This window comes from Octopus sinensis, linkage group LG9 (genome assembly GCF_006345805.1).
Source record: "Octopus sinensis linkage group LG9, ASM634580v1, whole genome shotgun sequence".
Taxonomy (NCBI): domain Eukaryota; kingdom Metazoa; phylum Mollusca; class Cephalopoda; order Octopoda; family Octopodidae; genus Octopus; species Octopus sinensis.
The window spans coordinates 94,130,816-94,145,865 of record NC_043005.1 but is presented as its reverse complement, the minus strand read 5'-3'; the positions used below and the strand labels follow the sequence as shown (position 1 = coordinate 94,145,865).

Genomic DNA, 15,050 nt, shown 5'->3' with positions numbered 1-15,050 from the left:
AAATCGGTGCATCAAAAAAATAACTTGTATTATTCTTTCTGAGTTGTACTGATGCTTTTTTGTTAATGTCGTCATTGTAAGTACAGTGATCAAGCGATTGACCCGTAGAAATCAATAAGCAACGATGCTATAGTTAATAATGTGTACTATGAAATAGTGATTTTATTTTATGTGTGAAGGTGTATCGCTTTGTAGTTGGAGTATTGCTCACGATTGCAAGATTGTAATTTCGGTTCCCGGATGGACGGTGCGGTGTGTTATTGAGCAAAACCACTTATTTCACTTTACTACAGTCCATTAAGTTGTAAATGAGGTCCAGCAATATCTGAAAAGTTGTAGTCTTAAGAGATATAACAGTTGTATGTCTTAAGACTACAAGTAGAAAAGCTTCACTGCTGTCGTTTAGCCCAAAGTCAACCCAAAGAGTGAAGACATTATGCTAAATCTCATGGTGGGTATGTTTTGTTAATAACAAGTTAGTCACGTGACAACTAACCTGTTCTCTGATTGGTTTAAAGTTACAAGCTGACGGACCGATGTTCCGCACAGGAGAGTGTTGTAATCTCAATCATTTATACGCCATGGAAACTGACCTAAGCTCCGACTTTATGAGACCTTGGACTCATGGCTTAGGTCTGAGTTTTATTTAATGTGTAATATATTCAGGACCGGCGTTATGCACTATGCAAATTAGGTGATCATCTACAGTGCCAAAGCCGGAAGAACATCACAAATATCTTACACAAAATGGTTTAATCTAATTTAAAACACACAAACCTAATAAACAGAACAGATGAGATCGCTTCCTAGCTAACTGTATAGTCTCACCTGTATGATCTGAAGCAAAGATGACAGACGAAAGTTGTAACTTACCGTGCGCCACGCTTCCATTTCCAAGTAAGTTTATCTTAAAAATTTTGATGCGACTCTACTCTGTACTGTTCTCTCTCTCTCTCCCTTTAGTTTTTTTCTCTCTCGTCCTTTCTCTAATTCTTTTTTCTCCCCTTCACCATTTTCTATCTCTCCCTCTTCCTCCTTTACTCTCTCTTGTTGCTCACACGTGACCATCATCCATCTTTCTTTTCCTCACGTGATCATCTTTCTTTTCCTTCGGTCTGTCGCACAGTCCATACACATTCTTGTCTGTCTCCTCTCCTATCTTTTCTCTTGTCAAAGAATGTTCTTCCAGCATTCACTATCTTACCTCGTCTGGCCAAGCGGCCCTCACTGTTTGTTTTCGCTTGGTTTGTTGTCTGTCTCCACTCTCTTGTTTTTCTTACCAACTTTGACACTCCGCAAATCCCAAATTTATTTTAGTTCATGAGAGCAACTGCTTCTCGAAGATAAACAGCCGACAACTGATGAAGGATCGTTCTTTATGTTACTTGTCTTGTTTTCTGTTTGTTTCTCTCGTTGTTCGCATACAAAACTTTGTCTTTGTATTTCATGTTGATTATGTTTTGTGAGGTCCTGAACCCATATATGCATATATATATATATATATATATATAACAATTTAACAAATAAAACATATGCATACATACAGACATATATGTACATACCTACATCTATATGTATATATACATGCATATATATATATATATATATATATATATGAGTACAGGACACCACAAATAAACGTAGAACACAACAAGAAACGAAAACATAAAAACAAACAAGGAAACAGACTTTTTTTAACAACGAAAAAACAGAGTACAAGACAAACAATACAAGGAATATTCCCCTTCATCAGCTGCCTCTGGTTCGACTCAATGCGTGTTTCGAAGGTAAGGGCATTCGAAATGCATTGAGTCGAACCAGGGGCAGCTGATGAAGGGGAATATTCCTTGTATTGTTTGTCTTGTACTCTGTTTTTTCGTTGTTAAAAAAAGTCTGTTTCCTTGTTTGTTTTTATGTTTTCGTTTCTCGTTGTGTTCTACGTTTATTTGTGGTGTCCTGTACTCATACATATATATATATATGCATGTATATATACATATAGATGTATGTATGTATGCATATGTTTTATTTGTTAAATTGTTATATGATTGAACGCTTCGCGTCACTTTCTTATTTCTCCAAGTAAGTTATATATATATAATATATATATATCTATATATATATATATATATATATATATACATATATAAGTATGTACATATACGTATGTATATATGCATATATATATATATACAACAAAAAAGAGTGAAAAAACTACAGAAGGCTTGTGTTATATGGTTAAAGAATATATTTAAGTCATTATGTTAGAAAAATTTTATAAAATTTTGCGTATAGTAACATAGTTTTTGGAGAAATAACCGATTTCCTATTTTCTTTTCAAATTTCTCAAATTTCTTTACCTATATCGTGTCATGTCTTCGCTATGTTGTGAAATATGAAGTTCCAGGTAGGGGAAGGTAATCAGGGATTTTTTCCGGTATAAAGGAGATAATCAAACATGTTGGGAATGACTAATTAAAGATGATTTGGTTTGGAAGGAATACAATGTTACAAGCGGTTAGGTTTTGCTATATATTTTTTTCAATGAGGTTGAGTTTCCTTTTTTAAAAATGTTAGAAATGGTTAAGTTTTGGCTTATATTTTTCAATGAAGAAGATTTCCTTATTTAATCTAACTTGTATTGGTGTTCCAATGGCACATTGATAGAATGGAAAGATTATAAATTGTGGTAGCAGTTGCTTTGCACATTTCTCAATATGTTCACTAAGGGGTATCATTCTGTATTCTGGAAATGCAATCTGCTGTCAATGCAGAGTGCATCTGCATCTGAGCGATAATCCCATGGACCCTATGTAGTTTTTGTGGCAGCCCGAGCATCTTATGACATAAATCAGGTTTTCCGAAGCACAAGTAAAATTAGATTTGATTTTGAATTTTTGTCCCTCTTTGAAAAGGAATTCTGATCCTTCTAGAAGGTTTGGGCATGTTGCGCAATTTGGTCTACCACATTTTTTTACTTTTGCATCCGTTATTTCAGAAAATAATTTTGCCTTTCTGAGGATCTTTTTTAGTGATTTCGGTTGTTTGTAGCTTTTAATGATTTTATGTATGTTTAAAATTTCCTTTAATTTGGGGTCCTTATGTAGCATTGGTAAATTCTGGGTGATGATGGTGAAGGCTTCTTTGTTTGTGTGGCTGTATGTGGGTATGTACGGCAGTATTTTCTGGGAAGGTGTGTTGCTGTGTTGAACTTTTCTTAAGGTTTCTATGTTGATTTGTGTTGCACGTCTGATTCCATCCTCTATGAGTTGAACTAGGTAGTGTATGTCAGTTAGGGTGTCTTTGAGTTCTTGCAGTTTCTGGTATTTTGTTCTGACACTATTGTTCATATCCTTCTTGCAAGGTTGAAGGGGATGTTTGTTTTAGTGTGTCTTGGGTGGCATGAATCAAAAATGAGATATTGTTTGGCGTCTGTGGTTTTGTAAAATATGTCCATTTCTATTTTTAGGTTTATTTTTTTAATTAGTATATCTAAGAATGGAAGCTCCTTTTGGTTATACTCCATTGTGAACTGTATGTTTGGGTTGATGCTGTTCAATAGGCTTTTGAATTTCAGGAGCTTATCTGTGTTTTCATTCCAGAGTATGAAACAATCATCTAGGAATCTTTTCCAATTTTATTTTATGTATTGGGAAAGGGGGTTTCCAAAGGTAGATAAAGATTCCTGGTATATTATTATCTCCAGGTAGCCCATTGTTAGGTTCGCAATGACTGGTGCTGCCCTAGTACCCATAGCAATTCTGAATTTTTGACAGTAAAACATATTGTCAAACATGAAGTGGTTATTTTGTAGAATGAATTCAACTGAATTAGTAATGAATTCTTTACTGATCCTTTTTGGTATTTCTTTCAGAAATTGGTCCAGCCAGAACTGAATTGCCTCTAGCCCATAATTATGAGGTATACTGGTATATAAATTAACTACATCAAATGAAACCATGATTGTTTCTTCCTTGATTTTTTTTTGGAAGGTGATTTAACATGTCCAAGTCATCTCTAATATGGCTATTGATGTGTTTAAGGTAGGGTTTCAGGAGGATGTCCATAAATAGACTTAGTCTGTGTGTTTCACAGGCTGGGCCAGCTACAATGGGTCATAGTTTTAGGTCCCCCGGGTTTGGTGTATGTATATACTTTTTGGCAGCCAATCACAATGTGGGATGTCTTCCACAGAAATATGACATAATCTACATTTTCGGTTGCATTTTGGATTTCAAGGGGCTTTATTGTCTCTTTTGTTTATTAGGTATTTAGTAGCAATCTCCTGTTTTTAGATTGTTTTCGATTAGTCACGAGTCCAAGAGAGGCTTCACTTCATTTCAATGTTATTGTCTTCTTCAAGTCTTCAGGAAACATACCCATACATGGTCTTTTTTAAAATTTCTTTGGTACACTGAGCGTTTCACTTCCAGGTCTTTTTTGAAGTATGTTAATGCGACTGTATTGGGATTGTATGGGAGGTCATCAGGAAGAGAATACTTCTTGGGGAGTTCACTTCCGATGCCTAGAATATTGTTTTCATCACTTTTCAGCACTAAGTTAATGAATTTATTTTTGCTGTTGTTGATTAGCAAGTGCTATCTGAGAGAGACTATGTGATGTTCAAAGGCTGTCTACTAATTTCAAGCCTCTACCTCCCAAGGTAGGGCCTGTCGATATCACTTTTTCTGTGGAGATTTCAGTTGAAGTCAGAATCTTGCGGGTTTTAATGTCTATGAAATGGATTTCTTCTATAGACCACAAAAATGTCTCAAATGTTGGAATCAGCACTGGTACTGCAAATGCATTATGGGAGTTCCAGCTGCCTTATTTTTCTAAGTCTGCTATAATATTCGTGGGTCACTCTATCTTTATTCAAAGTACCTTCGTATGATATATTTTCATCAATGCTTAGGTACTCATAGCATTGTTTGTGTGGGACAGGAGAGATAGTGAGAGAATTGCTGCACAAGTTTTGGGTCTGGGGTGCAGATTTTCCCCATTCAACAATCAATTATAAACATTTCTTTTGGCCAAATTCCATTCCTATGTCGGCTGAAAATATTATTAATTCCAGCTGTTTTTTTTTTTTTGCATAGTTAACATTTTTAACATTTTTTGAGGTCATCCACAAAATGATGGGTTACATTAATATTTCTAGCAGTTGCATGTAGCCATTTGATTTTTGTAGCAGGAATGACAATGAATCTAACGCCAACATAGACAAACTTACAGAGACTATCTCTTTGAAATATTCCCTTTGAAGTGTTTATGGCATTGGAGATAATTGTTCCACTCTCCTTTCTAAGAGTGAGAATTGTTTTCCAGGTCTTTGTTAGCCTCTCAATGGCAGTAATTAATATAGCAGGCTCTTTTGCCAAATGGAGACACTTCAGGTTTCTGCAAGGTGGGTCCCTCGCCTTTTGACTCCTGAACAGAAACGCACCAGATGCACTTTGTCTACGAGAAATCTGGAACTGTTTGAAGCCGATGAAGAGAATTTTCTAGCTTGTTTCATTACTATAGATGAAAGTTGGGTCCGTCTCTACCAGCCTAAAACCAAAGAACAATCAAAGCAGTGGAAGCACACATCTACTCCTACCTAAAAGAAGGCCAGAGTCATTCCTTCAGTTGGCAAGGTCATGGCGTCCATTTTAGGGGATTCTCAAGGTGTTTTGCTGATCTTGAAAAAGGTCACACCATGACAGGGCTGTATTATTCTCAGCATGAGAAGCAGTCAAAGGAAAAAGGCCAAGCATGCTCACCAGAGGAATCCTTTTTCATCACAACAAAGCTCCAGCACACACCTCAGTGATTGCCATGTCAACAATTCGTGATTGCGGATACGAACTTGTTCCCTATCCACCTTATTCGCCAGACTTAGCCCCCTCTGACTTTCATCTATTTCCAAAAAGGAAAAAAGCCCTGGCTGGTCGCCATTTTGCCAGTGACAATGACATCATAGACGCTGTAGGAAGTTTATTGGAGTCTCGAACAAACGAGTTCTACGCCAGGATAATGGCGCTTCAGCACCGCTGGAGAAACTGTTGAGCCATCGGGGGGGACTATGTTGAAAAATAAATCATCAGAAGTCTTGTACCATGTTTTGTTTTTTTGAGGCTCAAGACTTTTCATACACCCCTCGTATATATATATATATATATATATATATATATATATATGCGGTTTAATTTATTCTACTTTCGTCAGAAATTCTGTTACTGTGCATAGCTTCTAAGCTTAATATTGTATGTATGTATGTATGCATGCATGTATGGATGTATACATGTATGCATACGTCTCTGTATGTATGTACATACATATCATTATTCAGTTTCATTTCATGTATATCAATATTCAGTTTTTTTTCAAGATTTCTTGCCAATAGAAAAAGAATCGGTTTCTAACCTAGATCCAAGGCTCTTTCATTGGAATTTCAACAGCAACAACAGGATATGCATGCATGTATGTATATGTGCAGATTTGTATGTTTCGTTTTATGTATGTATTCTCATGCATATGCTTGCATATCAAGACATGCTCATATATACTTAAATGATAAACTTCCGGAAAGTTTTACAGATTTTTACAGTTCCAGTGATTGATTGGATCTGTAGTCTTAGAATTAGCTTTCTCCTTTCTGGTTTTGCGGAAACCTAATTTCTGAAGATTGGCATTTAGGCAGTGTGTTACATATCCCAGGGTCGCAATATTTACAGGTATAAACTTGAACTTATAATCTGGATAGAGTAACTGCAGATAATACTGTGATGACATTTTTGGACAACTGCTTCTGATGTGGGCGATATCTTCAGTGTAAACTCCACAAAATCTGCATCGGTCGTCACATTTTACTGCTTTTTCTGCATATCTGTCCCTTTTGTGCATTGGGTATTGGATTGATATTTCCTGTTCCTGGATTACAAACGCATACCCTTCAAAGTGGGAGGTAGTAATCTGGTCCATGTATGTATATTTGTATGAGTGTATATATGTATGTGCGTGGGGGTTTGTGGGTGTGTTTGTCAACCATCACCGTTTGACAACCAGAGTTGGTTTGTTAACATCCTTGTAATTTACCTGTTGGACATAAAAGACCAACAGTACCAGATTTAAAAAATAAGTACTGGCCTCAATTCCTTCGACTAAAATTCTTCAAGGCAGTGCTCCAGTATGGCCGCAGTCTAATGACTGAAACGCAGAAAAAAGATAATGGTAAGAATATGAGTGAAAGGTCAGTAAAGAAGAAGAAGAAGAAGAAGAAGAAGAAGAAGAAGAAGAAGAAGAAGAGAAGAAGAAGAAGAAGAAGAAGAAGAAAAGGAGGTGGTGGTGGTTTAAAGATGGAGAAAGGGGAGTAGTAAAAAGAGAAGTAAAGAGATGGAGATATAATGGAGAAAAGAAAAAGGCGAGACAGAAAGATCAAGAGAAACAGAAATGAAAACGAAAATAGGAATGTGAGAAAAGGAGGAGGGAAGATAGACAAGATAGGGTGCCTACAAGAAATACGGAGGAGGTATGTAGAAGGAGAGAAATTAGTAAAATAGAAGGAAAGTATAAGAAGAGATTAAAAGAATATGAGAGATAACAACATAAATGAAAGTATGAGAGATTAAAAGTTATAAAGAGAACGAGAAAAAGTGAAGCATAATGGAAGAAAAGAGAGGAAAGGATAGAAGATTAGATGAGGAAGGAAAAATTAATTTAGAGAGAGAAAGGCATAGACAAACAGATGGACGGGCAGACAGATAGATAGACAGAGAAAAATGAGTGTTAAAAAGTGAGAGAAAACAGTAAGAGAACATAAGGTAGAAAGATAGACAGATGCAATGAGAGAGAGAAGTGGTTCTAAATAAAACCTCGAGTTGTCAGAGCCTCTCACACGAACAAACACGCTTTTGTGAAAGTTAGTAGTAAAAAAAGCACGCAACATGCGACAGTTGCCCTTTCTTTATTACAGAAGCACTTACTCGCCTGCAATAGAATTTCGATTCTGCTTTTATGTTGATAAGTTTAAAATAAAATGAATATTTAATAATTAAAGATTTATTTCTTGTGTTTTTTTATAAGGAATAATCTACAATTACTATTCTTTAATATGAAATTTACTTTGATCAAAGAAAAATTATAATTAGACGCACAATGAATTATTTTGATAGTGAACAAAATATTGAGTAAAGTTGGGGAGTTCTGCATATTACAGGTATTTTTTTTATCAATAAATTGATCTTTATCTCTGTTTTCATGAATTATTTTAATATTAAGAAAAAATATGAATGGGCAAACTTTAATTAAGAAAAGTGACATTCAGTGGCTACCATAGTTTATTGAAAGCTTATCGTCAGTACCAACAAGACAAATAGTCGAAGTGGGAGCGGTATGTTACTGTTGCACAGAGAATGAGAGAGGGTAAGAGGAGAAGGTTCTTTTTTTTTTAGAGAAAGACTAAAAGATAGAGGAGTGGAGAGAAGGAGGGGGAAAGAGTTAGTGATAAGAAGAATATTAAACGAAGAGAGAGAGAGAGTGAGTGAAGCGAGGGGCGGGTCAATCACACACACATTCCACGTGCGCCATATTTGGCCGTGCCATCCATATATGGGAACCCCGTACTTCCAAACTTGATACGGGTAACACAACACGACCAACCTCACATATTCTTCCGCGCTAGTTTCATTGCATACACGCAAATACACAGTTATTTTGCTGACAGTTATATTGCGAATGCCTGACAATATAGTAGTTTCCCTTAAATAATCATTAGTGTTTGTGTCGTAGTTATTTATTAGTTTTCTTTATATTTGACAATAGCGAATCGTAATGAACTTTTTTGGCGGAAGTATATATTTGTGTAGTTATTGAATACTTGGATGTAATTCGTTCCTCACTTTCCCGTTATGGCTTTCCTGTTGACGGTCGTTCGTTTAATTTGGTAAATTATTCCTTTCTCGTTGACAATGCAGAATTCTAATCACTGTGAAACGTTAACAGTATCGCAGTACGTCCATTCAGATAACATAACAAATGGTAGTAGACTACTAGTGGATCAAAGCGTATTCAAAACTTCGGGAATTGCATCGACCGCTCCGAGTGGGGCTGACTCTAAACACTTGAGTTTGGCTCCAGGCAGCAGGATGCAGACAACCATGGTTTCAACACATTCCAATAACGAACTTGGTGACGATAATTCGGATTCAGATTCAGAAAGTGATTGCATTGGAAACGATTTACATTTACAATCACAGTCACATCAACAAAACCAAAGCCAACATCAGGTTAGACGACCGCCCGATGGACTAAAACCTGGCAAAAAGACAAAAGGTCGTGTCAAAATCAAAATGGAATTTATTCAAAATAAACTTCGCAGGTATACAACGTTCAGTAAAAGAAAAACTGGGATCATGAAAAAAGCTTATGAATTATCTACATTAACTGGTACTCAGGTAATGCTGCTTGTGGCGAGTGAAACGGGACATGTATATACATTCGCTACTCGCAAGCTTCAACCCATGATAACGAGTGACAGCGGAAAAGCCCTTATCCAAACCTGTTTAAATTCCCCGGACACTTCTGCTGATGGTCCTTCCCATCAACAACGTATGAACCCTACCGGATTCGAAGAAACTGAACTAACGTATTCAGTGGAGGATGAAAATAAAGCTGATTTGAAACCCCTTTTGGCCCAGATGCCAGGGGACCAGGTGCTAAACAGATCTCAACTTATAGGTAACGCCATTACATCGTCGCCTCCACCGCCACAATCAACGTCCCTGTACGTTACTTCGACTGGTGTCGGTCAGAATCAGTTACCCCTGGCCTCGCTGGTGCCTTCCACTCTATCAACGATACCATCAAGCTCTGCTACCACGACTAAGCCGGTTTCTGTCACTGCTGCTCATGCTACCACCGCCTCGACGCATTCTACCACCAGCAATGGCAACACAAACACTAATATCTCCATGCAGGTATCGCCTAGTCTAACGGCTATTTTGCAGCCAGGGACGCAATTTACAATCCCCTTTCAACAGGGGACCCAACAAATCGCCCAGACGGCAGCCGCGCCTGTGTACCGATTACCTAACACACAAGTAGTGTCTATAGCCAATATATCTGGCAACACCAGTAATAATACAAACATGAGTAGCCCAACGACGGTCACTTCAGTAAGCGGGGAAACCTTACAACTAACAGCTTCAGCATCCACGACATCACCCACGTCGGTTTCGACAAGTACAAACAACACCCAAAACCAGACTGTAAACCTTATGTCTGTACCTGCCACGGCTCAGCATGGTACGACATCGGCCACGACTATGACCCCTGGATTTGTCATGTATCAGACCCCTCAAGGAGTAGTGTATGCCGCCCCTACACTGCCAGACGGTTCTCTTCTAAACTTTCAGCCATCAGCTGCCCTCCAATCCACTGATCAAAACAATGGAACCCAACAAATAATTACCCTTCCCATGCCCCTAAGCTCCCCAGTCCTGCAGTTTGCTACGACAGACACTACGAATGCAATCGCAGAACTATCCCAACCAAAGAAAGCAAGAAAATGAAATTTAAACATCACATCACACACACACACATACATATGATATATTTAAATATATACACTCGCAATTACATGCTGTATATACAGATAAATATAAATATATAAATTTATATATAAGATTTCACTCTGAGTTGAGTGTTGAAGTGTTTGGTGAATTGAAGATATCGATCCAACACTGTTGAACCTGATGAACTGATTGAGAGGATGCAGTCGTCGTCACATTTTGGAGTAATTGATACCCTGCTGCACTTGTTTTTGCCGACCATCATTAATTAGTCTCATGTTTGTTATTTTTGTTTTTATTCTTTTGAAAAGTTTTATAATTTAACGATTTAATTTTATGCGTGCCTTTTTTACTTCCATTGTATATGTGTGTGTGTATATATACACACACACACATATGCATTTATATGCATATATATATGTACATATACACACACACACACACATATATATATATATAATATATATATATATATATATAGACTCACACAACCATACATATGTATATACGTATATGTGTGCAGTTTGATGAGATTACTGTTTAGATGAAGAAAGAAGCCAGATTCCAGACTCATTTCTCTTTTTAATTTTCTCCTTGATTGTTTAATAACTAAAGAGTTGTATAATATGATAGATGAAAGAGTAATGTAGTCTAACAGCCAGAATCAACAATAGTAAGATGATTTCCTGTTGTTTTTGTTGTTACCAACAGTTTACTTCTATAATTAACAAAAAAAAAAGTACTTGTAGTGTATGCATTTGTTTTCATAATAAGCACATTGGTGTTATGTATACACACACACACACACACACACACACACACACATAACATATACACACAAGACGATCTTAAAATTGTTGGGAAACAAGTAGGGTCTGTTTTCTGTTTTGATTAAGAGTTTACTACTACTACTAGCAGGTTCTTGTTAAGTTTCTTCCCCCTCCTCACTCTCTAAGTATTATAAGCAAGACATAAACGCGCATTCTGATTATATATATATATATATATATATATATATATATCAGCTTAGATGACCCTGTGCCCAACCTACACAAAAAATCTTAGTATCCAAGCTGGTTTCAGTATTTTCTTTAGATTTTATAGACCCATTCTTTTTCCTGGGGAACACTTACATATACATACATACATGTCTGTATTCATATATATGTGCATGCATATATAATGTGCATATATACATACTTGCACGCACCCAGATCCGTATTCTTGAGTGGGTGTTTATGCTATTAAGTACTTCTATAACTAGCTCCCTGTATCTTTTTATATCTTGCATGTGCGTATATTTATCCAACACATTACATACATGTACATTGGGAATTTCTTTAGAATTACACGCACATGTGTCTATTTGTGTGGGTGCATATATATATATATAAGCAAGTATGCATTCGCTGTGTCCCATAGATAATCATTAATGTCAACACTTCCTACAAATCCATCATTAAAAACTACTACTTCCTGTCAACGTAAACAAAAATAATAACTAGCCATTTAATTAATTCGTATTTAAAAAAGAAATATTAACATTAACACCCTATTCACTCTACATTGATCCCAAAACTAGCTTTGGAAAAAAAAGAAAGAAATGAAAACCCTCGAAGACTGGCTTCTCTCTTCATTTAACAATTATATTTTTCACCCACCTCTAACAAAAAATCTTGTTTTTTTGCCTCCACACCTCTGTTATTTCCAATCAAAACAAGACATATCAAGCTAGTTATTTGTTGTGCACGTTTGTGTGTCGATCTTTCTAAATCACCTTTCTTTTTTCATTTATATATTTTTTGCTTCTGTTCATTTAATCAAACCTTCTCTCCTAACCACACCAAATATTCTATTACAAAATTTGTTTTCAGGAATGGATGAATGGGTGAGACAGACTAGCAAAAATATCAGTCTCAACACATTTTTTCTCTGTCTATCAGTCTATCTCTCTATCTACACACACATTACACAACGTATCTACTCGTGTATAAGTCGCTCTATTTTATACTTTATTTTAACTGTTAAAAAAGTGGGGTGCGACTTATACACGGTACAATGCAGAAACTATGAAGGGAAATTTTTTTTTTTTTGTTTAACACTAAATCAGGAAGTATACACGAGTAAATATGGTGTGTGTGTTTATACACACACATACAGGCATACACACACATGCACATCTTTATTTGGGTGTGTGTATATATATATGTGTGTGTATGTATGTGTGTGTGCTCTTCTATTACAAACTCCCACTCCCCATTTCATATCTTGATAGGTACTTCACTATTATTTTTATACCTTCCTTGAGCATGTCCTTCCAAGCTCTTTGAGCTATGCCTTCACGGCTAATCAAGAAATTTCATTTGAAAATTAGCTGCACCCGTTAATTCATAATTACAGCTTGTCAGGTCTCTATTTAAGATAAGAGGGAGGAGGAGATGTGTTAATATTACATCAATAAACGAAGGGAGGATGTGGTTCTGGTTGTAATTCTGTAACAGATGGTACCATACATCTTGATGCTAAATTAAGAACTCTTATCTATCCATACATACATATACACACACACTCATATATACATATATGTATGTTGTCTTCAAAAACAACTTACTTGAATAGATCATCCAGGGTAAGAGTTTCCCTATAACATTCTTATACTCTAGCATAATAATAATAATATCATAAATTGTTTTTCACATTGCAAGTAAAAGGAAACATTAACTGTGTGTGAAAAAAACGAAAGTTCACACAAACAGGGCTGTGATTTTATTGTTTTGGGGGTTTTCCCCCTCCACCCTCAACTATATTAAGAGAATGACAGAGGGCTCCAACAGCTGAAAACAGCAGGTACCCCAAGGTGCTACAGCCACTCGTTATTGTTGTTTAGCCCCAAATCAACCTGTCAAGCTGATTTATGCCTAAACGAGTTCCAGCCATGACCATCCCTCTTCTATTGTATGTCTAAAACTACATTGTCCAATGTGTCCATCCTCCTTTTTTGTTCCTTTTATCAGTAGAATGTGATTTCAAGGATATTTGGTCGCTATTTCTACCATACTGTGTGACTGCATTAGAGTGTCTCATTTATAGTTGGTTGTTGGAATCAGTCGCTGCATTGCAAAATTCATAGTTTATTGCTTTGCAGTGCTCTTCACTTCAGTTCAGTTTCTCCAATTTCAAAACTTACCTGTTTCTCATTGTATGCAAGAGGAGAGATGTAAACCCCCCTCCCGAATCTTCTACAGGGAAGCATTGCTCTAGTGAATGGTGCAATTCAGAAGGTCGGCAATTTAATAATTTTTTTTTACTGCAGAGTTTACAGGTATTTTTTATATTTAAAAAAAATAATTTCTTGCATATTTTGCGATGTCTTAATAGAATTACTCTCTGCTACATATACATTATGTGTGTCTGTGTGTGTGTGTGTAATATAATACACACACACATATATATAGTAGTTAAGTGAAACTGAAAAGAGTAACTGATCATCAGTTGTTTTATACACACACACACACACACCTTATCACTTCTCTCGCTCTCTTACATTTGTTTAGTTAGCTGACAATTCCTCCCTTGAAATATACCAGTGTAGAAAGGAGTTGCATCAGGCCTCTTATCTACCAGATGTTGCATCCCCTTTACTTCTGCACTATTATACAATTAACTCTATTTAAATGAGGTTTTATACCTAAGTTATGAATTCCTTAATTTGCTCAATTTCAAGAATGATCAGTCAATACTTAGATGGTGTGAGACATTAAACTAAACTAGGCACTCTTATCATTTGTTTTTCAAATTTTTAATTTTAATATCCGCAAATTCACTACACCAGCAGCTAAGTACATAACTAATCTTTAATGGGAGTGTGGTTTGAGTTCAAAATAAACAGGGATTGCCTATAGTTTGTGTGTATATATATATGTGTGTGTATATTATAGTTTCTTTATATAAATCATCATCATCATTTTACATGTTTTCCATACAGGGTTGGCCTGTTTGACAGAGTCCAGTTCCAGTGTCAACTTTGGTATAATTTCTATGACTTGATGCCCTTCCTAATGCCAACCACTTTGCGGTGTGTGCTGGGTGAATTCTTTTTCTTCTGTATTTTATAAGTAATTGCAACTACTTACTTCTTTTCTCAAAAACAATATGTCCTGTTAGCAATTATCTGATTACAAAATCTAATACTTATAAGAAAACTGAAAATGTCTTTCACGGCTTTGGCTGTATTGAGTAAGCAAATTTTCTTCTTTATCATTCCATCATTTTTATAATATAAACAGGCGCAGGAGTGGCTGTGTGGTAAGAAGCTTGCTTCCCAACCACATAGTTCCGGGTTCAGTCCTACTGCGTGACACCTTGGGCAAATGTCTTTTGCTATAGCCTCGGGCTGACCAAAACTTTGTGAGTGGATTTGGTTGACAGAAACTGAAAGAAGCCCGACGTGTATATTTATATATTCTTTTGTTCTTTTACTTGTTTCAGTCATTTGAC

At 36.2% G+C, this 15,050-nt stretch overlaps 1 protein-coding gene and 1 long non-coding RNA gene across 2 annotated transcripts; both read left to right on the top strand.

Annotated features, from left to right (window-relative positions):
- Window positions 1–4,498: 4,498 nt before the first annotated feature.
- Window positions 4,499–10,976, top strand: LOC118764916. Its single transcript, XR_005000754.1, has 3 exons — window positions 4,499–4,510; window positions 8,361–8,365; window positions 10,753–10,976. It is a non-coding gene; the product is annotated as an uncharacterized LOC118764916 (long non-coding RNA).
- Window positions 8,882–10,753, top strand: LOC115215638 (serum response factor-like). The gene has a single exon (XM_029784887.2). It carries the CDS (start codon window positions 8,952–8,954, stop codon window positions 10,551–10,553), a length of 1,602 nt encoding a protein of 533 aa, XP_029640747.1. The 5' UTR covers window positions 8,882–8,951; the 3' UTR covers window positions 10,554–10,753.
- Window positions 10,977–15,050: the final 4,074 nt, after the last annotated feature.

Bases quoted from the DNA above. Each gene is read 5' to 3' on its own strand.
- LOC115215638 (XM_029784887.2), top strand. From the start codon at position 8,952: ATGCAGAATTCTAATCACTGTGAAACGTTAACAGTATCGCAGTACGTC.